The sequence below is a fragment of the Hirundo rustica genome, chromosome 1, assembly GCF_015227805.2.
Source record: "Hirundo rustica isolate bHirRus1 chromosome 1, bHirRus1.pri.v3, whole genome shotgun sequence".
Lineage (NCBI taxonomy): Eukaryota > Metazoa > Chordata > Aves > Passeriformes > Hirundinidae > Hirundo > Hirundo rustica.
The window spans coordinates 134,396,620-134,421,160 of NC_053450.1; the positions used below are offsets into that span (position 1 = coordinate 134,396,620).

At 40.2% G+C, this 24,541-nt stretch overlaps 1 protein-coding gene across 1 annotated transcript in view; it reads right to left on the reverse strand.

Annotated features, from left to right (window-relative positions):
- Window positions 1-5,747, reverse strand: part of ZNF804B (zinc finger protein 804B) — a 232,634-nt gene extending 226,887 nt beyond the window's left edge. The window contains exon 1 of the mRNA XM_040068634.1: window positions 5,640-5,747. Within this exon, the coding sequence (XP_039924568.1) occupies window positions 5,640-5,747 (108 nt within the window). The remainder of the gene's footprint in view (window positions 1-5,639) is intronic.
- Between the last annotated feature and the right edge of the window lie 18,794 nt (window positions 5,748-24,541).

Here is a 24,541-nt window from a genome sequence, read left to right on the forward strand (position 1 = left end):
TGTTTCACAGTCACTAGGTCTCTACACTAATTTTCAAATTTGTACACAGCACAGAATAAACAAACAAACAAACAAATAAATAAATAAATAATATAAAATAAGAAAACCCACTAAACTGCTATGCTCTGGGTGAGTGAAATGCATATGAACTGAAAGTGAGACTGTAAATGGATGTAATTGCAATAATTCTGGAACTAATGGACAAACAAGCCTTGCCAAATGCAAAATAACAGAGAATTGATCTGGGTTTACAAACTCACTTGAGCGACCAATAAAAATATTAGAATGCTGGAAAGGTGCTGTCAGACATAAAGCACCTGTTTAACATTACTGCTAATTGTAGGTGAAGGAAATGGCCCCAGCAGAAATTGGTTGAAGATGATTAAATTTAATTGCAATGCTTTACAGAAAGTGCTACCCACTCACTGAAATAGAATCAAAATATGCTCAGAAGTGATACATTCCACAAAACCAGGTTTAATACAAGGCATGAGCAGCAAGGCTACATGTGGCAAAAAGCACATTCCCATTTTCTGAAAGTTCTTTCTGTCTCTCACATGTTGCAGAATTGCACAAAAAGCACCATGATAGGAACTATGAAATCAGGAAATAAGGTCACTGTAAGGTGGAGTGTGTGAATGCTCATATTCTCCAGCACAGTGGAGGCAGGAGGGTTGGTAGGAAACACTCAGCCCACTCTGAGACACAAAGTGCCAGGAATCAATGAGATCAGAAACAGTTTAGCCGGAGTGCCTGCCCTTGGTTTGTAAGGCAGATACCTCTATAAGCCAGCTCCGAGCTTTGAGAAGAGTGTGCAGAATCCCCCCTTGCAGTCAGCCACTTCTGCTGGCGGCAGCTGCCAGCGACTTTTGGCACAGGAAAGTGAAAATACCATTTTCCATCCTCTTTATGATTTCTCCCTTTGTTTTTCCCATAAAATTTTGTTAGTGCAGTTGGGGGTTTTCTCCCCCTCTTCTTTTAGAAGGATTATTTATTAGAGTTGATGGTGTATTATTGGTCCCTTTAGACTGTATTTCCTAACTTAAATTTTATTTTCCATGCATTTTCCTTGTAATGCTCCAGCATACCCTTCCTCTCTGCCTTCAGTGCTGTCGAGAGTGCAGTCACAGTGCTAAAGGATGTCTTGCTTATACTCAGAAACCCACAAGTTGTTTGGTCTTCCAGTAATCACCCAGGTATACGGTACATATCCACCGTGTATAGTCTTTAAATTGCTTTCTGGCAACTGTGCCTGGCACATGTTTGCCACTGGCTGGTGGCAAACACAACACTGTCACTTTGTGGCACGCTTGGTTACGCGAGTGTTTGTAGCATTGATCTCTGCCTAGGGAGACAGCTGCCCATGCCACGGCCTTCTTGTTCTCTATTTACAGTCATTCAGTCCTCAGGCTCACTTGGGTTTTCGAAGTTTCCAAGTGCCTTGTGTTGTTATCTGCATCAGAGAGTGCTACTCGGTCCTGGTTATACTTGCTTTAGTGCTAAAACAGCTTGCTTGTGGCTCAGTGTCATTATTTTCGAGTACCTGCGATGAACTTAATTAGATTGGAGCCTCAGGACATGGGGTGAGCTGTGCTTTTATAAAGGTAACTCTGTGTAACAGAAAAGAAGCTTTTCCCACCCCCAACAACCCAAAGAACTACGGTAAGCACCAAGTGCAAAGGAGCAGCTGCTTGACAGCTTTATTTGAAAACAGCTTAGGGAAGTACATGAAAAATACTGTATTCAGCTGAAGCTGCAGGGAACAACGGAAGAAAAATAATTAGCTAAGTCAGAAATTGGCTAAGGCACTGGGTCTTCTGAGCCTTCTATTTCCTTCGAAATACAAAGGGCTCTTTAAATACTGAGGAGTAAACGAGACATTGTTTATATCTTATCTTAAAAAGCCACAGGCAGAACAGTGCACCCTAATAACATCCTTGGCTTAGAAATGATTCAGAAGCAAGGGGGCCATCTGCTGAATTCCCAGTACCATTTTATGTGGGAAGTTTCTTTAAAAGTTTCTCAGGAAAGTCCTTTTCAGTGTCAGCTTTATCAGGCTTGTGAAGCATGGCAGTAAACCTCTGAGCAGGTTGAGCTGCAGGTGAGTATGACAGCATTATCTATCACAACTTCAAAAAGTAAAACCAGTACACTGATCAACGTAATCTATTCAGGACTCAAAAATCCTGTACACAATATCATTACTCTGAATTGTAAGTAATATCTCTGTATCATAATGCATTCCCTTAAATAGCAATTTTCAGAGACAGAAAATTTGCTCATAATATGTTCCTGAATATAACTTTTCAGATAAAATATGAAAGCTTAAAGCACAGAAGCAGGTCTCTAAAATAAGCAGCTTCCTTCATTGGCTTACTGTCCATTATCCTTAGCATCATGTTCAAACTCAGCACTTCCTTCCCCATGTAACTCCATCAGACTCCACCAATAAAGGATTTACTAGTGACTGCTTCTAAGTCCACTCTTTTCTGAATTCGGTACCACTAACTTCATGATACTCATAGCTAGTCCCGTCTCCAACATGTAAAAGTGGGCGAAGGAAAGGTAAAATTTTTAAAGGATTTTATGACATCACGACAACTTCATTACATACCCAAAGTGGGTTATCCTTGTAGCTCTACCTGTCTTTTTCTCATCAGAACTGCTATAGCTAAAGGTCACTCTACATACCAGGAAGAAGGACCAGCATTGTTTCTGGCACAATAATAGTATGCTAAACAACATAAACACCCAGACTGGAAAAATCCTTGTTCATAAAACCATGACATTTGATAAAGGTATTTAAAATATTCACCACTGTTCTCATTTCTTAAAGTATAGCCTTTCTTAAAGTATAGCCCTAAATCTACTGATATTTCATGGTCTGTTAATATAGAACACTTTAAATATAGAAAGGTACATGTTATCCATTAAAGGCTACGTAGACTCATGCATAAGTTCACTCATAGTGTACAAACAGAAGATTATTTAATGGTACAAATGATAAAATCAAATCAAAGCAGCTTCAAGGCTGCTTCCAATTCAATATTTTAAAAATGACTGCAAGACATAACTTGTATCTTTCGAAGTTATAATCAGGAAGGATTAAATAAAAGCACATCATAGGGAATACAAATAAATGCCACTTGCCTAAGACTTCCTTCTAAAGTATAAGAAGAGGTCCCAAGTGTAACTCAATAGTTGGAGAGTTTGTTTTCATTGTGTGGGGCATTTTTCATGTTTAAAACAATTTTACTGCTTCAGAAGTATATCCAGGTGGTGTTGTTTTTTGCTCACTGTTCCTTATGCACACTGATAAGCAAGAAGGATGTTGTCTGGAAAGTTATAAGTTTGTAGACGTGCTTTCAGTATTTAATAGCAAACTATTACTCTCTTTGTCAACTGAGCATCCTGACCTGAACTTCCATATCAAAATAGAAAAATAGCATATATAAACCAACAGTAAGCTCAAAACATCAAACACATGATAAAATTACAGAGCTACAATTACCCAGCATTAATGAAACTTTATTTTGCACCTTTACTCATATGAGCTGTCCAACATTCCCCTTCCAAAGGGCTTAGCCTATGACCTCAAAGTCTGACTAGCCTCAAAGACTAGCCACCAAAAAAAGGCAAAAGAAAACAAATACTACTAATAATAAATATGTGAGAAATAAAAGTTTTCCCTCGAGAATTTAGAATAAAAGCTAAGGATTGCTATACTTCAGTCCTTTCTGTAGAAATTGCCCCCAAACATATAAAATATACCAACTCCTGGTAATACAAATTTAGGAAACAAGATGTTCAGTCTTAGTGAAAAGAAAAAAAATGTGCCCTTGCTACATTTTTCAAACTCTGGGAAGCTCACGTGAAAGAACATTGTTGTGTAGTGAAAGAGACTTGAGATTAATTTTCAGCTTAGTAGCTTTTTCCCTTTTCCGCTAAACCCTAGATGGTTGGCTTAAGACTAAAATGCTTTAATTTAAAACAAAATCCTTAGAAAAATACACTTCTAAAAAATAAGGAGCATCAATTTTCATTGGTCTTCTTCTCTGTCACTTACATATAAACAAAAATTACTCCCACCGGGCAGCAGAACTATGTTTAAAATTACTATTTTTTAGTGGAACTGTGTTTTAAATGATGACTTTTTAGTCAGACAAATTTATTTCATGAAGTATTTAGATGGAGAGGAGTGGTGTGGCAGTTAAAAAGGCAAAGAAATTGGGAAGTGAAGAATTTGGAACATAACATTTGGAGGGTAATACCTTCCCATGTTTCTGATCCTACTCAATTTGAATATCAGTTGTTAAAGTTCTACTAAATCAGTAGTATTTACAATCAAGCTTGTTCCCATTTTAGATCTTTTCATTTTGACCTAATTTAGAACACAGACCTGAACACAGACCTCAGTAAATGTTGCCTGCATTTCAGGGGGTTCCACACACAAAAGTGGAAAGTGGATCAGCTCCACGGGTCAGAGCACACAAACACAGCTCAGCCGATGACGGATCGATGATACCTGCGGCGCAGTTGTGTTATATTGCACACAACAGACACAGCAGTACAAGGGAAGAACCTGCAGGTGCCCTATCAGAGTGCTGGTACTCAACACGGAAGGGATTTTGGAAGCATAGTGAAATACGTGTCATTTTTGGTCATTGAAAGTCAAGAAAGAGAAAGCAGACTTTAGTTCCCGAAAGGTATTTAGGATGCAGGTGTGTTACTGGCATTGCCGAAGCCCAGGGAATCCCAGCAGTGGACTCAGGGTGTCCCTGGTACTCGTGCAGGGCCGGCTCGGCGGGTAGCGGGTCCGCGCCCCTCCGTGTGTCGCACGCTGACATCCGGCACAGTGACAGGGAAAGTTCTGTCGCGACCACGGAGGCGGTTGCGATACCACAACCACCAAGGAGCGGCGAGGGAGAGGCAGCGGGGCATCGTCGCCTCCCGGGCACCTCCTCTCGGCGGCTCCCCCGGCACCCGCTGCCCCCCGCAGCACAGGACTCCCGCTCGCCCCTAGGAAACGCCTTCAGCGACTCACGGACACCGTCTAGGGTAGCTCGACGGGTCTGCAGTCTCCGCAGGACCGCCCCAAACTTCACGCGTGTTCTACCTAGATGTCGGTCTCGACAGGTAGTTCACAACGCGCCGCAAACTCGCGAGTGCGTTTTCTGGCAGACGATGCCACAAGGACGACAGCTTCCCTCCTCCGCCGCGTCAAAACCTTGGACCAAACCGCGACGCCTGGAGCCGACGCGGTGCCTTCCTCTCTACCGGCCTCCAACTTCTCACCAAAGCGTCAGAAATTGACCTCTCCCTGGGCACGAACCCGAGACGCGGCCCACGGATAACCCCAGCTCAGCCGTAGCCCCCCCGCCCCACCGCCGAGCGCCAGCACCGCCCCCAGCCCCGTCCCCGCGGCCACGCGTAGGCAGCCACCGACGGAGAAACTTTTCCGAGGCGTCCGGAGAGTCAGCGCCCGCACCGGGGTCCCGCAGAGCCGGACCGAGCGGGTGCCCGCGCCCCACGCCCCCCGCAGCCGCGCCGCGCCGGCCGCCCCCAGCGTGGGCATCCGCCCGCACCGCTCCTACCGTGCGGGGGGCAAGTGAGGGAGGGGGCGAGGAGGTGGCAGTTACCGGCGAGCGAGCGCCCTTCTTGCAGAGCGGTCCCCTGAAGACGCCTTTGATGCCGCGGTAGTGCCCGTTGCTGAGGTGCCGGGAGCTGATGACCAGGTAGCACGCCATGCGGGCCCCCCGGGCGGGCGGGCGAGGGGCGGGAGGGCAGCCCGGCTCCTCCGCGGCGGCGGTGCTGGCTCCGCCGGAGCAGAAGCCCGCATGAAGGAGCGGGAGGAACCGCAGCGGCGATCTCCCCGCTCCCGTCTCATCCAGCGCCCGGGCGAGCGCTGCCAGCAGCAGGATGCACTGAAGGCGGCGGCAGCCAGAGCGCATCTGAGAGAGCGCGGAGGCCAGTCCGCATGCTGCTCCGCGGGTGGGAGACGGGCCGGGGAGAAGAAGGGCAGAGCGCAACTTGCACAGTCCGCCGCCGCTACGGCCCTTCCTCCTCTCCCTCCTCCTCGCTCAGACCAGGCCACCCGCAGCCGACATCCGGAGGGGAGTTTCTCCGCGGCAGCTGGAGCGGCGGCCGCTCCCCATGGCTGTCCCCGGCGCCGGGCTGGGCGGTGGATGCGGCCGGCCGCCGCGCACGGTCCCCGTCACCCCACTCCTCCCGCACGGCCGCCGCAGTCGGCGCTGCGCCTCGCCTCACCTCCGCCGGCGGGGGGGGGGGGGGGAGGCGGTGCGAGGGGGGCGGAGGAGGGGTAGGGCCGGAGCGGGGGCGAGGCGGGGGGAGGACAGTGCCCCTCGCCGCCGCGGGGAGGGGAGCAACGCCGGCAACCCCGGGCGGAGCGGCCGGGAAGGGGGGAAGGCGGCGGGATGCGCTGACCGCCCTCCTTCTCTTCGCCCAACTTTCCCGTCCTCGATGTCGGCAGGTAACGTCCCTTCCCCGCCTGCCTCTGGCGGCGTTTCCACCTGTCCCCGGCATCCCGTCACCCTCCTTCCCCTCCGCGGTCCCGTGGGCTGTCCCGGGCAGGGGATGTGGACGCCAGGGACACTCGGCAGCCAGGCGCGGTGCCGGGAAGCGCCGGCGGGGAGCGGGGGCCGGCCCCGGACTGCGGGGGGGCTGCGCGCAGCTGCCGGGCTGACTGGACACCCCCGAATGTGCCTGGGCTTGTCTCCATCGTCCCCCCTGAAAGCGCTTGAATTTAGGCGCGTGGCGTCATTTAACACGTCAGTGATTTACACAGGATCGCAGGTCTGAACATTTGCCACCACTGAATACCTGGAACAGGTTGCTCCTCTCCCCTTCTGCAAGACAGAGGTGCGAGGTACCTCGGACCAGCTTGTGCAGATTCAGTTTCTTCTCATCAGGTCACAAGTATCATCTCTCCTCTGCTGCTTGCTAAGTTGATAAAATAAATCAATAAATCACACAGCCTTAAGTAGTTACCTGCAGATCATTCATTTCTTCGGAGTAGATTGCTTTAAACTGTAGATAAGAATTGTTTCAGTTTTTTCACCTAATCTCCTAAAATCATATGGTCTCAGTTATTTAATGAATGAAACTGATAAGCCACAATCATTCTAATTTTAGTCTCTCAAGAGCTTCTTTTTTCTATGAACCTAATGTAAATAAGAGGAAAATCTCACACAATCCACCAAACTGATAAAGAGGTCATGACAGATCAAATGTTATTTTTTGAGTGTTTATGTAAAATAGTGTAGTACAGCCCTAGTATGCAGCATTTTATAGTGTTTCACATACCATACTGTTTTACTACATGTGTGTGTATGTACATATATATAAATCGTCAGATATATTATTGTGTATTTTATTAATAAATATACAATGTTATAAAGAAGACATAATAATTCTGAACTTGGAATAATCAAAAGTGGAAGTAATTGATTAAGAACACCCATATGGTAACCATCATACAGTGTTTTGCAATGTAAAAAACTTTTAAGTGGGGGTCAAATTAAGTTGGTAAAATTGAGGCGTGAAACAAATGAAAGGACTTGGCTCTTTTGCATTATGTGTGGTTGAGCTGTGGGACTCCTTGCCAAAGGTTGTTGTGGATCATAGATTAAACAGTCCCATGAATCAGTACAGATCAGGCTTTGAAGCCTGGCAGTAATGCAATGCCTGAAAAAAACCTCTGGAGGACTTTTCTGAAGGAAGAAATTGCATTGTAAAGTGGAGTTTGAGAAATTGTGATACCATACCGATAAAATAAAAGTATTCCACTGTTAATTTGGTGGTGAAAAGGAGCTTTTATGATTTCTTCCTACAAGTCACAGCTATGTGAGTGACTTGAAATTTATTCTTGCTGGCATATATATTTTGTTAGCTGCAAGTTCTTCCTGAAATAATTCCTCTGCAAGCCTGTAAAGATAAAAGTATTATCTTCATAAATTCCAGGAATTTTGGTCTGCAGTTTAACTTTCTGACTCCACACTGAATATGTATCTGGAAGTAAAGACAAGCACCTTTTCTCTTTGGCAATGAAATGAACTTCCAAAAACTTTGCTTCTCTACGATGTGTCTGTTGCTTCTCAGAATAGAAATAGAATGAGAATTTACATCTCATCTCAACAACTTGCATAGAGGTCTCTGTTCCTTTTCTGTTGTGAAGAGACATGAAAAGTCCTTTGCTCCATGAGGCTGCTGATGCTCTGCTGCAAGTTAAGGGAGAGGGTGCAAAAGACCCAGGCCATGTGCATAGGCGGGAGATGCGCGATGATGTGTTGCAGCCATGTGGTCAGACTGGCCATGTCACCTGCAGAGAAGGTTCAGCACAAGCTAAAATGGTGCAAGTGCTTTGCCATAGATTTAAGGGACAGTGCTCTCCTCCTTAAACTTACAGAGTCTTCCCCAGTTCATACTAGTGTTATACGAAATGGAAATTATTTTCCCCAGAGTAGACTGCACAGTATTCATTTTATCCTGCTGAGGAGGATGATGTGCTCAATTGACCCTGCTGTGAAAAGTAGAAGTCATTTTGGGCTCCCTTCACTTTGCAAACTCAGGGGAATAGTCACTATGACCACCAATCTAATTTATAAATAATCTGTAGGACGCAAGCCTGAGAAAATGAGATTAAGAGTTGTCAGATGGAATGGTTAGTTATTAATTATATCACTCCCTGAACATTCCCCAAAGTCTCTGGAGATGCTGCACCTTTTTGTCTCTCATCACAAGTCATGTAGAAATATGAGCCTTAACTATTAGTACTTTCATCTGGGTCCAATCCTTCACTACCTTAGATCTCAAAAAGTAATTTTCAGCTGAGAACAGTGGATGAAAAATACTACCTTTCAGAATATTATGCTTTCTTTGCAGAAGCGTTAGTGACTTTTCAAGATGCAAGGAAGTAGAGAAGCAGACCAGCTGTCACTAAGACATGATGATTAGAATAAAGAAAGGTTCTCCAGTTCATATATCCTCTCAGTTTACAAACTTTTTTATAATTATTAAAGATTACTTAGCATTTATTGTCCCCCCTAAAAAGTCTGTAATAATTTTCTAATTATTCTTTGTAGGGATTGTCCTTATTGCACAATGAGGTGTCTAAATTAAATACCCAGCCTAGGTTTAAGGATGCTAGTTCTGATATAAATATTCTCTGAATATCAGAACTATATTAATACAGTCATATTGATTTTAATGGTTGAGCTAATTCATAAGTTTCTTTGCAGCATTAGACAGTACTGTGTAGATATAACCATAAAACCTTGTCTGCCTTGTGAATTTTATTTAAATTGTAATTCAAATGTTGCTCCTGATCTGAGCTCCACCTGCACACAAAGTCCATTATACTGATATTCTCTGCTGTATAGGTAAAAACTACAGTCAGCATGATTTGCCAGCTGCTAACCTAAGTGTTCCTCGCTGTGGATACAGGCTAGATCTGCTTAAAGGCCTGAGTTATAAAATGTTTTCCACAATCCCTTTGCTGTGCCTAGAAAGAACAAAGACATCCTTCCCCATGCCTCCAGATATGAGAAAATTCAGAGTGCAAAGCACCTTCTGGCACTATACCTCTAGAAATTTTACTTTCACAAGCAAACAAGGACAGAAGGTGCGTCGACACACAGCTTGAGTACTGCTTCACAGTCTGATTATTCTCACTTATGTTAACATGTTTTCCTGTGTAGAAGAACCCAAATTACCCCTACAGTAAAAACATATTTTAATACTGATGTAATTTTTACTTCCCCACAGTAGAGAGGGAGGGAAGGAAGCAGGGGGAAATCAACATCTTGGCAAGACAATTCAGGTATAAAAACACACAATGAGGTTCCTGACGTATAACAGAAAGGTCTTAGTAGCTTTACAGTGTATTTGGACATAAAGGAGATTTTAAAGATGTCAAGTCCTGGAAAAATATATGCAGATCTTTGGATTATAACAGCCTAAACTATGTCTCCCTCCACTCTGTTACCCTAACCCACACATGCAGCCTCTCACTCCTCTCCATTTTAGCAGTTCATAGCTACAGCTAATTCCTCTGGGTTCACATGAAAAGTGAACTCCTGCCCCACTGAAACCAGTGGCACTTTCTGTTAGGTCAACAGAATCGGAGTTTCTTCAAAAACTTTCAACTGTTAAGTATGTTGATGTATGGTAATAAGCCTTAAATGTATGATTACATTATTTGTCCTGTTATTCTACTTAAATAAATCATCTATTATGCCAAAAGAGTAATAATTATTAGAAAGTGAGAACCATATATTTGAAATAGTCAACATTTCTATGGATCACATGAATAAATTTTAGTCTGAATGTTTCATTTGTTTTTCTTAGTGAACCATACATTTTGGGGAACACTTTTTGAAGTTTCATCCTGGTGAATGTAAAAATACAAGGTAAGCTGGTCTGCATAAACTTTGGTTTTTTGTTTTCAGTGAAATGGCAAATTCAAACATCTGGTCTTTTTTCCCCTGAATCTTAAAATACAACTATTATATTTTTTCCTGAAATAAGAAATAGAAAAATCTTCATTGTATCTGTCTTTATTTTAGTAATTAATTTAGTATGTTTTAGTCCTTCCCTTTTTTATTCCATTTGAAGTAATCATAACACTGCTTATCCAAACATCTTTAATCCCAGGCTGACTATTTTAACCTAAATAGTTATGTTTGTCTTGTGAATCTCTTATGTAAGCAGCTTTCTGTTACACAAAAGTGGAATCTGTCTAAGTTTATATACTTAAAGCATTGATGGTTAAGTCATTCTACTCTCTAGTCCATATAGAATCAATGACACCATTTTTTTTTGGCTGGAGCTTTTTGGAATGCCTTAAGTGCTGAACAGACACCTTATGCCCTACAGCTTGCTATTAATTGTGCAGCCAGCAAATACAGCATGGTGGTCAAACCAAAGAGTGCGTGTCTACATCAGTGAAGAGCAGTAAATCATGCCCTACTTTCCCCATAGGCTCATGCACCACTGGTTTTTAGAAATTCATATAGTTGAACAAGAATCTCACTCTCACTCATGATTCAACCTTACTCTACTTAGATACACCTTTTATGTGACATTCAGCAGCCCCTCTGTATTACTTTCTCTATCACTAAAAAAAACCAGTATAATGTTTCCTTTAGAGTTATTGTGAGAATTACTCAATACTATCACTACAGTCATGAAGAATTCTAAGTATTACTCGTACTGGAATTTCAGGAAAACTGATAATTTGATAATCAGTTGAAAATATGCAATAGATCTATTATTTTCAGATGGCTGCTGGACATGCCATTCCCTTAAATTCATAGATCAGTAATGCGAACAGGAATTAACCCTGTATAAACAAGAGCTCAGTACTTCCCGAGTATGTGTCCAATGATGTAAATATACGTTCCACTGTCTATTCAGGAAGAGTATCCATTGTTTTCTTCTTATTGTTAGCTATAATCTTCACCTATATTAGGATGGATATAGAAAGAATGACGAGTAGCTACTGTTATGAAAATTATATATCAGAACACCAATTCTATTTTAGTAGCAAATCCTTTTCTTCAGGCAGATGATATATGGAAGAAATGAAGATGTAGCAGTGTTTTCATACACTTGCCAATTTATTATGTTTGCATAAATATTTAATACATCAATCTCTTTCTAAAGGAAGAATATGGCTTGCATTTCAAATCTTGTAGTTTTGTTAGATTGTCTTTCTGCTAAATCCTATCAAATCTTTAATTATATGCTAGACATCCACAAGACAGGTGATTCATGTTTATTGTTGCTTGTTGATGGCCATCAGACTGATCTCCTGAGGTTAGCACTGTATGTGCTAGTGGCCTTAAAATTTAAAAGGTGGGTAGAGTTACAGCATTTTTGTTATTAGGGATCAGTATTGGATATTAACTGAAGAACAGATATCTTGAAATTATTTTAAAATAATGCAAAGAGATAGAAAATACTGCCTAAACTCTCCCTGGTTGCCCATGATATCCACAGCCAGCGAGGCTGCCATCGTATGCTTCAGCCACAGATATATTGATTTCAATACCCACCATAACCACAGCTGTCAGTCCCTTTTCCAACTAATACTCATTTAATTCAAGGAGAGCTCCAAGGACAACTGTAATGAAGCAGCCTAAAAACAGGAGAGGATGCTCATTGCAAAGGAATGATGAAGGCAGCTTCCATCTCACAGTTATTTTCATTTCCAGGGTAAGACATCTCCTTACTCCCAGTACTGTCTGCAAAAGTATTTTATCTTACTCTTCTACAGGTAGCATTCTTACATGCTCACACCCACTGTGTGTGAATTCACACAACTCTGCAGTGATATCCTCAGACAATCCCAGCTGGGCAAGTTACCATCACACTTTTCATCTGGCTCTAGCACTGCCATAAGTCACCCAGAGACTGTCAGCACATATGTGTTGCTTTTTAACCTGGCTGCATCTTCAGCCTTTGAAACCTATCAATTGGCATAAGATCATGTAGAGTTTACAAAGGACTCTCAAGTCACATTTGTCAAAAGAAAAACTCATATCTCTTTTCATGAAGTAAAAGAGAATTGCATTTTTTCTTGGGAAAAGAGGTTGAAGGAGGAATTGTGAGATGTCATTCAGTGATCTGGGAACCCTATACATTCTGATCATAAGAAGTAAGTGACAAGTAACTACAGCTATTTTCTCCATGTAGAGGGTCACTTAGTATGGTAGTCCACTATGCCATTCGAGATTAAAAAAATTATAAGGAGAAAGCAACTCTTTTGCAAAACTTGAGAAGAAATAAATGGATGTAAGTGCTGCTGAACTGCCAGCAACAAAATATATTGTTATAGATACATATATTTTTATATACAGAGATACCTGTATTACATATGTATTATTTTATAGATATGTAAGTGTCTAGTGTCCACATATTAATGGAATAATACAGATATTTAAATGCTTTAAATGTCAACACCTATACCAATTTATTTCCTGTGCTGCTTTTCTTTTTCCCCACTACAGCAAAGTGACAATTTTTTCTATTATTTTAGAGAGCTCAGTGACAGGGAAGGGATTTAGCAGTCTTCAGCAAAGGAGTACAGAACTTGAGTCTGAGCTGTTCACACCCATTAAACCACTGTACTACCTAAGGTATCTCAGATCTTCATGTTTCCATGGAAGTATTTACTATGCACTACCACAAGATCACCCTGTTAGTTCTGTATATATCCTCTTGCCAGTATTTCATCACCTGTCCACATTAATACTTCAGCAGGCAACCTTTAAAGAGGCTTTCAAAAAAAAGATATGAAAGGTGCAGAAGAAATTTCAAACTGACGGTGGGATTTGTCAGCTGAAATCCTCTGAAATTCAGGAGTCCCTCGTGTTATTAGGTGTCTATGAAGCAATAGTACTTTCTAAGACTGACACCTACATACTTTCTATAAAACAGACAAATATACTGAGATGTTTTTGAGTGTATCATGGCCTAGTTTTGTTCTTTAATAGGTTTAAATATTTCAGGAAATCTGTAAAATCCATTCAAGTAATAGCAAAATTTCTTTGTGCCTTAAGGAAAATGGCTAATACTGTTGTAATCACATGAATTTCAATGATAATTAATAATAAAGAAGGGAAATATGCAGTAAAATCAAAAGGTGAAGTTCATTTCTTAGTAAAAAGCTAGCACAAAGATTGTACATCTCCCACTTCCCCTGTGGTATCTTCCAAACTGCCTCATGGGCTTGCTGGCATTTTGCAGAGGTATGGATATCATCTGATTTCTCCAAAGTATGGTATCTACCAACCTGCCTATGGCCACAAATATCAGAGTTTTCTGTGCAGAAACAAAATAGATGTTTTTTTCAAATATAAATTCAGTCTCTATTTCTGCAGTCATTTGCTTTTCTAATTATAACAATCTAATTTGTAAACAACACATGCTGAGGTTTGGCAGTGAATTTCTGATGAAACACAGAGTACAAATTTTAATTACATACAGTTCTAATACAGTGAGCACTGCACATTTCTGTCATCTTTGAAATGGTAACAAAACTTAAAAAAAAAAAAAAAGTTTTTTGAAATATGAGCATGAAGGTAATGAGATCAATAAATGTCAGCTAGAAAAAGTAATCACAACTCTAGAGACTCACTAACCTTTCTACAAATTCCAGAAATAATAGACTAGCTTGGATGAAGAATCTTTTAGAATGGAAAAGAGATGCCATTATAAAGGGGAAGTGAGCCAAAGACTGCTGAATAATACCAGAAACATTGCCTTTTAAGAAAATGAGAGAAAAACAATAAATATTTTTGCTTTTCCTTCTGTGATCCACACCAATGCACTTTCCTTCGCACCTTCTGTTTTTTGAGAGTGAAATACAATGCAAACACAAATGTAAACCCAGAGTAGAAATATGAAGTGTGGCACAAAGTGCAGTAAGCAATCATCGTTTTCCAAACTGATGGCCTGATCCTTCTCTCGGGCAGACAGGAATGTTACAAGATTCACTGACCTCCATATAAATTCCAGATACCTAACACTCCAAAGAATTGGTGGTATATGGTTTCTAGCTGTAATTTATGCAAACCCAGAGCTTAAGAATGAATTAATTCAAGACAAGAAACTTTGTGTGCTACGTTTTAATGCCCCTTGGTAGAATCTGACTTCTGTAAGAGAAAACATATTTTGTATGTGAAAGATTAAGTAATATTTGAATGGATAATATTGGTATTTTATTTTTTTTTAATTAAAAGTGCAAGAGACATTGAACCTGATGTGAAAATGAAAGAGAATAAAATACTTTTTCAAACCCATCCAGATGGGGAATATTTTTTTTTGAATGACGCATACAACTTTCCTGAAAACATAAACATTTTTTGAAGGATATGCAAAATGTACTAAGGATTTATGCATATAAAAAACTGATTTTAAGTAAGTTGACTTTAAAAGAGAGGGGTAGAGATAACATGGAAACCAATTCTTCTTTTATTATGAGGTTTTTTTTCTTCCCAGCATTGACTGAACGTTTTTGGATGTGGATATCAAAAAGGTGTGGGCTGAGATTGGGATCCAGTCACTAGAGTCCACTCAGAAAATACGTGACATTTTTTAAATTATGATTTTCAAATGGTAGCACTGGTGTGAAACCAGCTGGAGATATTAGCGGCTGGATATTAGATATTTACATTTCATCATTCAGGTACTAATCTAAAGTAATAAATGCAAAAAGGTCTCCATGTGGAACATAAAAAGTATTGCAATTCTCACCATTACCTTTTATGGTCAAGTTTCTACTTTCTATCACTCTGTATGTCCTGTTAAAAATAAAGGAACTGAAGAACCAAAGTGCTTTGCAATTCTGTCTCATTACACACACAGACATTTTCTTCCTTGTTTTTTTTCAAACCGCTCTTTTGAGTCTGATTGTTCATTTCTGTATGTGTGCATATAACCTTTTTTACACATAACATTTTACATATATTCACATGTATATAGTATTTTAGTATTTTACATGTTTATGTGTGTTGTGTTTGTAAAGCAGTGGATGCCTGTGATGACAGCCTTTTTTTTTTTTTTTTTTTTTCCTCTCAGCACAGAGCGAAAGAAATGTGTATTATGAAAGCTGGTTGTTGAGGGCCATTCCAGGAGAACAAACTGGATTTCAAGTCAATTTTGTTGAACAGGACTTACCCTAAATGTGCTGCAGCACCATGAATGTAGAAATGCAGGGAAGGAAGGACAGGAGTTTCCCTGCTCCAGCTGTGGGAGCAGCTGTGGGTGTCCATCAGATGCTTCATGAGTGAAGCTGGTGTTATGGTAGGAGACCATGCTTGTGTTTAAAGACATGGGAAGAGCCCAAAGCCAGCGGCAGTTTCCTGGAAATAGGTTTATTCCAGGTAAGGAAGAAAGTTTCACCCTTCAGAAAAACAGGAAAAACAGGCAGCTTATGTTGTGTTTTCCATTCCATCACCCTACGAAGCCAAAACTTACACAGGAGCTATGTACAGGGAGACCATGGTATGCAGCTTTGAGTAAGAAGCTATGTTTCAGGATAAAAATCTTTTCAGCCTGTGATTTTAAGTGAAATCACTTAAGTTTGGCTTTCAGTCAAACCAATTCTTGCATATAGAGGTTTTGCTGTGGCACAGCCTTCCCTTGCTCAGAGCAAGCTAAAGTAAAGCAAACTGCAGAGAGCTGCAGAAGTATCCTGCAGGTGGCAGAGCAGCAGGATGGCAGATGAAACTCAGTGCCAATAAATGCAAAACAACAGGTAGAGGGGAAAATAAAATACGCACCCAAGATTAAGTTAATTACCTATTGCCACATCATGAAGAAATGTTAAAGTTCCTGGATAGGGTTATACAAAAATGACAGCTCATTGCACAACAACGGTCAAAAATGCCATTCTGATGTTAGAAACTGCAAGGAAAATATTGACGAACAAAACATTCCAACACATTCTGCTCTAAAAGCAAAGGAGAACTATGCTGGGACTGGAGAAGCATGAATGGTGCATGAGCTGACATGTGGATTACTTTCTCCAATTTCTCAGTACAAAGAAGTATAAGAAAAACATTTTGAGGAAGCAAGCTTAAATTAAACAGAAAGAAAGGTTCTTTGCACAATCCACTATTATGAATTAATGCAGTATGTCAGCAAAAAATATAAATGAAGTCAGTTCTTTTCCTGCTGTTGAAGAGAAAATGTTGAAATGCACCTATCAAATTAAGAGGTTCCTAAACTGTTGGAGTCCAGGGCATTCCTTTGGCTGCCCTGGAGGGTCAGAGACCTGGGCAGGGGGGTCTGGGACCCCAGCCCAGAGCTCAGAGAGACACTGTCTTTGATTTCAGTCCATGGGAAAGGCTTCTTACACTGCAAGAGGGTTTACAGGCCACAAGAGTGTGAAAAATAGTAGTTTAGTATATCACAGGGTGAAAAAACAGTGGGTTTGGGATTTTTGGCATTGAAGTGAATGGGGCAAGATGGAGAATTTGGGGCATTGTCTCCTCCTTCTTCCTTCTTGTTCCCTCACTCCATTTCTGCAGTGACGTTGGCACAAAGTAGTTAGTGAGGATTGGGTCAGAGTAAAGATGACCTTTTTAGTAATAGTGATAGACATTGGTAAGGAATAGTAAATAAAGAATACGAAGCAATTAGTATAAAAGATAAGGACAGCCCTGGGATGGGAGGAGTCACCAGATGTCCGAGCCGTGGCAAACATCTTTTGGACACTGAGAAAATTGTAAGGTAAGAACTAATAAACAAAGCATGTAACCTTGAAGACTCCATCTTTTCCTGTGTTTGGCACAGAGCTTTGCAGAGAACCAGGACTCTAAAACCACCTGAATGCCGGGGAATTTAAAATCCTACAAAGGAGCCCCCGACAACTGCCGTCCCTGAGTGAGCAGAAGCACTAAACGACTGATTTGCAAGAGACAGCAGCTCATAGAAGAGCACAGATAATTTTAAATTTTCTTGGCTTATGGTAGTTTTATCTGATGACCACAGCCAGAGATAAAATATTGGACATCACAGCACAGAAGTTTTTATGCTCTTAAATTAATATGAAGTAATAGTTTTGGGTCCAAATTATGCGCTACTCATTCTGTGAGTACTGGTTAGAATTGCCATTCAAGTGGCTTTGACAGACTGAAAACAGAATCTGACAGAGATCCCATGAAGTTCACCCAAGTGACAAAAACAGCCCAGTAATCCCATCCAATGGCACAGACTGGAAACCAAAAGGCTGAAAGGGAGCTTGTGGGCCTGACATTTCTAAGTCTGAAGAGATTTTAGCCTGCTTTCCCAAGGGAAAAGTTCTCGAGAAAGCCTCTTCTCAAAACAATCTTGGCAAAAAAACTATCCTTTCCCAAAACAATCATTCTCCCCGTGGTGTTTTGCTGTTTCTCTAGTTTCATCAATGGGATTAGAGAGGTGTTGTTCGTATTCACCAATCATGTCAAGTCTGTATCGGAACACCTTATAAAAGGTAGTAAGAATTAGACAATAAAGCTTTTCTATACTCTTTGCCTTCTGAAGCACTTGGAGTCTTTAGTCTTTCTTTTGTGTCCTACAGTGACAGGAGCTCTGCAGAAGAAGACCTGGAGGTGCTAGAGAAGAAAGCTGAACCGAGTCAGCAGTGTGTCCCCGTGGCAATGAAGACTACCTTCTCCAAGCAGGACTGTGGGCAACAGATCAATGGGTGTGATTAATTCTGTCTGCTCTTCTCTTGTGAGACCACACTGAGTACTGCGCCTACTTTTGAACTTCCCCAAACAAGCAAGTATTTAATATACTGGGCTAAATCCAAGACAGTTACAGTACTTTAGGACACTGGGCACAATGAGAGTGTGAGGGCACTGGGTATAATGACACTAATTATTTGGGGCTGTCTTCTAAAACAGCGCACTGCTGGGTTAGCACAGTACAAAGTGGGAGGAATTTGATATTTAGCATCCAGCTGACTTGCCTGCTAAATGTCTCACTTTCTGCATTCACAGCACACAGTACCTTAGTGATAGAAAACCAGAAAAACCAATGGAAACAAAACAGAAAGAGTAAATTAGACTTTCATCTGATAGCCCAATGCAGTGGAGTTCAACTGTGTTCAGTGGCTTTCAAAAGTGCAGACAGGAGCAGTGATTAGCTAAGTTCTGGACAGTCAGGAAGGATGTCTTCTTGAACTTGAAAACCATTTATCTTTTCAGATTAGATTTGTCCAGTTTATAAAATTTAACTTTAAACCCAAAATACAGACGCCACACACGCATGCTCATTCACACTCATAGTCAACAATGGCAGTGGAAAACTGCTTTGATATTATACCTTCAAGAAACAAACCCTTTACAATTGCACCAGAATTGTGGTAATTGGACTTTTTCTTTGTGTCAGATATTTATAAACATTTAAAATCCTCGATGCCGAACTACAGCTATTCATTGAAAGCATTAGTTCTCGCTTCACAGAGGGACGGTGCCCCCCTTGTTCCTTCGGGAGGACGAGTTCCCCTGCTGTTGCCTGTAAGAAACAGGGTTTCTGCACGGACAAGGAGGACTGTCCCTCATGGCATGCCACATGGAGGTAAAGAGAAATCACACTAAACTCCTTGAAGGGCCTGGAGCCACAATCCAATCTGAGTAGATCTACATTACCACAGTGTTTTCAGAGGTACTTTCTGGCAGATAGCACTAAAGAAGATCTGTTTCTCCAGTTTACCACAAGATGGAGGTGCTGACACAGAATCATTCATTAAGGACTAGGGAAAATGGTGGGTATTGTACAACAGGCACTGTAAAATTTTATGGACGTATTTAAGAAAGTAATAAAAAATAATGGTATGCAAGTGTGTGACATATTATTAATTTATTTTAACTGTGTAATGACATAGCCAACCATCTTCAAACCAGTGTTATTTCAAAATGCAGCAGCTTCACATTTGCATTTGAATTACTGAAAGCTGCAGATACTGTTTTGAATTACGTATCTTTTGGAAGTGGAGATATCTGATAATGTTCTTCAAAAGCATACAAAGTGATGGGTGCCAGAGTCAGATGTGTGCCACCATCTTGGATATAATATCCTGAAATGATCTTTTCCCTACATTATACCTTCTGGAACGTTATTGCAAACAAAAATAAAGCATGTTTTTGTCTGTAAGCAATTAAAAAAAAAAAAAAAAAAAAAAAAAAGTGTTCTCAGAGGCTTTCACTCTGACCCCCATCAGAGACAGGAGAATAATTGCCACCAAAAGGCTTTAAAATTGCTTATTAAGTCATGTTTATAGTATTGTTCACTTTTTTGATGCTGAAGCAGAGACAAATAAGGGAGCCCTCATTTGGGCTTTTTGCATGAACCTAGCAGACCATTGACATGAGCTCTTCCTCTCTGCCATAAGCTCAAAAGCTTTATCCTTTGAGTCTGCATGGATAGGTTCTTATCCTCTGCTTTCTTCTTTTATTTAAAACTTCAAAGGAAAATGGTTATTTTCTTTTTTCCTACAGCTTCATTTTTTTCCCCCTCACATCTTCTTTGCTACTGATTATTTTGCTGTTTTGAGAAGAATTCAAAACATAAGTGAAATTGGTTTACTCTACTTTACGATAAGACATACATGGAAATAATCAGAAAGGAGAGACTGTGAAGACCTTGATGCTTTTGATGTGCAGTGATGCTGTGTTTCATTAAACAAGTTTAATAATACAGAGAAGTGAAAATCTCTTTAGATGTACTGTTAAGCCGTGGACTAAGACCCTGCCTAGGACCCAGTCTGCAAATACTGACTTCATCTGCACATCACTCCTTTGCTGCTTGGAACCACCATCTAGTGGCTGCATGGTTTGTGTGACCACAGTTTACTTGGGTTTACTTATTTATTTAAACAGATCCTAAGATTTGAAAACACATAGAAAGTTCCCTAATGTAAAAGAGAAGCCAGAGGAACAGTAAGACTCTGAGGGGGAACTGGGTCACATTTGCAGACAGTATCTCAAGACAACAACTGCTGCATGTCTTCACTAGTGAGGGTGAATTAAATTTGAAGTTCTTAACATACTTCGCATTGTATATGAAATAATGGATGCTGTTTTTCTATAGGAAAGCAGCATACATAGGAAATTAACATCCTATTTCATATATCATTATAGAGCTGTTGAAGGATCCACATAATCTTTAATTTTCAATTAGTTCTTTAAAATGTGAGGTAAATTGCTGTATGTATAGCTGATGAAAGTGATATCTAGGGAATAAAAAAATAACATTGTATCAGAGATTTCAGCTGTAATATGTCTAGTATTCACATTGTTGGTGAGCAAGCTTATGACTTAATTCATACCACAAATACTTTCATTTAATTTATCTTAATTCCAAAAAGCTCCAGAAAATAAACTAAATCCATAAATATTAACTGAGTTGCTAAATAAAATTCTGCACAGTCCATTGTTGTCAGAACAAAATATTTCAAATCAAAATGTTCCCTGCCTGGGCATGGGGGTTGGACTAGAAAATATCCAGAGGTCACTTGCAACCCTAACTATCCTGCGATTCTGTGTTCTGACATATTGAATAGTTTTTCAGTTTACAAATACTTGTAAAATAACTTAGTCTAGATGAACCCGTATTTATTATTTTTTAATATGTTTACAAAAAATAACCAAACTTAGCCAGAGAAGTCTATAAGTGCTTCCAGTCTCTAAACTTACAAACCACCATCAACAGCAAAGGGAGCATATATTGAAAGTAGATCAACATGATAACATTATATAATTGTCTAATCATAAGAGGACATTCTTCGTCATAGCTGATTTTTACACACTACGTTTTCAACACTGCTGCTTGTTTTTAAGAAAGTAGTTGGCAGAGATCTTTTTATGTTGTTTAGAAGAAAGCACAAAACATAGCACTGGTTTTTGATGGGCAGATGTTTGCTGTAGTTCCTCATCTGAAACTGCTGGCATATAAATGTATTTATAGTAGTGAAGAAGAACATGTTTTGTGTCAAAAGAAATCTGTGGCAAAGGCAAAGATGGCTCTTGTTCAGGTGCTAAATACAACTTCCATGTCCCCAAAATTCTTCTTGCTATGCATTGATGTGCTTTACCACCAAAATGTTGAAGAGGCTCAAGAAAACCACTCATGCTGCAGCATGAAGCCTGAAATAAGTTAATCCTTTTGTGTTCTGCAATTGAGTGTTTAACAAAAATGCATGTGTTTGATTACAGAAATGGCAAGTAGTTAATTAATCCAGTCTCTTGAGAATTATAAACTAGGTCATAAACATGGCCACAGGTACATAGTTGAGAACAAGACTACTATGGTTTTGATTGTTCCATTAGATAGATATTGTGTTCTTTACATAGAGATTTTCAATCATTCTAAATTGAGGGTTATTTCTGAATTGAGGGTTATATTGCTTAAATTCTACTGATAAAGATAAAATGCTATACAATTAGGGGAAGACAAGCCCTTCAGGTTTATTTATATCCTACCTAATGCAAATGTGAAGGTTCTTCTTTTCCACATAAATATGCAATCACCTCCTTGAAACTTGCTAAGCTGTCTACATCAGCAGTTTCTCATGAGTTATACAACTTGCTTGTCTTCGAAAAAAAAATGCACAGCCTCCCCTTCACTATCAAAAAAACCCCACACTAATATAAATTGCAGCTCCTGGCAGCCATAGGTGAGCATCAAACAACACAAGGTGCATAATTATAATTCTGTGGTGCTTGAAGAAGTCAGCTAAATCCTAATATTCTTTCCCATTTTTATTCAGAAATTCCTATAAACTTAATTTTAAAAGGGCTCGAGGAAGAATGAAGCAGAAGGAATCAACATTGGTCCGCTTTTAGGAAAGCAAAAAATAGGAGTAGTAGGAAATTGAAGCAGCGGCCTTTCTATAAATTAATTTTTGGACTTTATTTGTGAATTAAACTAATGATTTCATTTTTTTGAGGATGTTGTATCTTTTTAAAATTAATTTTGTCCAAAGAAAAACAAGTCTTTCTTTTTGTCTTTTATTTGGTGAGGGGGCACCGTGGAAAGGGAGGGGAGGGGAGGGGAGGGGAGGGGAGGGGAGACCAAATTTCAGTAACATGTATTACACATTTATTATTCTTTCAAATATACATAACCTTTCTGCTGAAAAAAATATTTGTGATGTTCCACACAAATTTTTGTGTTGTCCAGCTCAAGTTATTTCACCAGCTGTAATCCAAAATGGAATTATAGATCCTGTAGATTTCTTTTATTGATTTCTTTTTTATTACTGCTCCACATTTATAGCAACTTGAGACACAGTTTAAAATATCATGCCACTGATATTTTTCTTAGTTTTTAAAGGTCAAGAGATTTATGTCTTCATCTGGAGACAGTTTAAAAGTCTTTTCTTTACCACGTCTCTGAAAGAATAGGATTTAGGTATCATCCTTATATTCTGATGCATCCCTGAAAAAGACATGGCACCCCTCTTGCGTTTACTTAAGCAGGATAAGAAGGATTTGGTACTTTTGTCTGAATTCTGTTTCAGTTACAGTAGAGAAATGTCATTTAGAATTAACATGAAAATAGAGTCAACATGAGACCAGCTTTTGAATTTCAGAAAATTCTGTTGATAGAAGTATGAGAGCAAAGTAAACGTGGTAGAAAATTCAATAATTATTTTGACTTAGTAAATTCTTTGAAAGTTTGTTACTTAAAATTCTGTGTCTGAAATCCAGAGACTGATATTAAAATTACTTCTTGAAGAAGCAAGATGGGATCTAAAGGACGTGAGGTTACAAAGGAATAATGCAGAACACATCTCAAGATGTCCCAGAGCTACAGGTGAGGATATCCAGAACAGCAGCGCACAGACCTCTGGCACTGCCCCTGTGGAAACACATGGATAAGTTGCACTTACAAGGGAAGGTGACAAGGGCCTCTTGAGCCCACCTACTGGAAATGAAGGAATCTCAAGGTACTCTTTGAAGACCAGTTGTTGGAGACCTTAATATAATTAGCATTTACGCAACTTATTTTGGCAAAAATATGCTACATGCCTTTCCAAGAACACAGAGCATGATTATTTTTGAGGCTTATATAATTTCAGCATTATTTAAAAAGAACTATTTCAGTGCAAAAACAACTGTGTATTGCTACAGTTTTGCTTTGGCACATGCATGAGGTCCTAGTGCAATTATCAAGATGACCAAAGCCCTTGTCAAGAACAGGATGCCCATTGTGTTAGGCAGCTCAACAGCTGTTTGATTGTGCAAGTTAGATCTCTGCTTTACTCAAATTGACAGTAAAGTATCCTTATGTGGTGAATGTGGATTTATTTACACTTTATGATGAACTTTTAAAATTAAGTAGTTATTCATAGTATTCAGGAGTATTTTGTATTTTGAGGGTTTAAAAAGTGGACTGTTAATAAAGATGAGATCTGTAGACAGTGGGGTGGGGGGGGTTCCCTGAAACGGAAGCTCTGTTGCAGAAATAGTTCTCTCTTACTGAATTGCAAGATACCATCCTGATTTAAATTAAGGAATAAGATCAGGAAGTCTTCTGCCTGAAGTCATGCAATGTCATGCAATATTAGTAGTGCCACAGGAGGGTTTTTAATTTGTGTTAAATCATTAGAATATGGTGAATTCAGCTGGGGTAGAATTAATTTTCTTCACGCTGGCTGTCATAGTGTTTTGGATTTGTGCTGAACATGGGGTTGATAATAAAGAGATGTTTTTGTTGTTGCTGAGCAGAGCTTACACGGAGCCAAGGCCTTTTCTGGTTTTTGTACTGCCACAAAGGCAATGGAGCTGGGAGTGCAGGTGATCCAAAGTGACCAAAGGGATGTTCCAGACCATGTGACATCATGCTCAGCATACAGAATGCAGGGAAGAAGGAGGAAGGAGTGATGGTGCTTGATTTCCCAAGTAACTGTTACATGTGATGGGGCCCTGCTCTCCTGGGGATGGCTGAACACCTGCCTGCCCATGGGAAATAGTAACCGAATTCCTTTGTTTGTTTTGCTTGTTTGTGTGGCTCTTGCTTTCCCTAT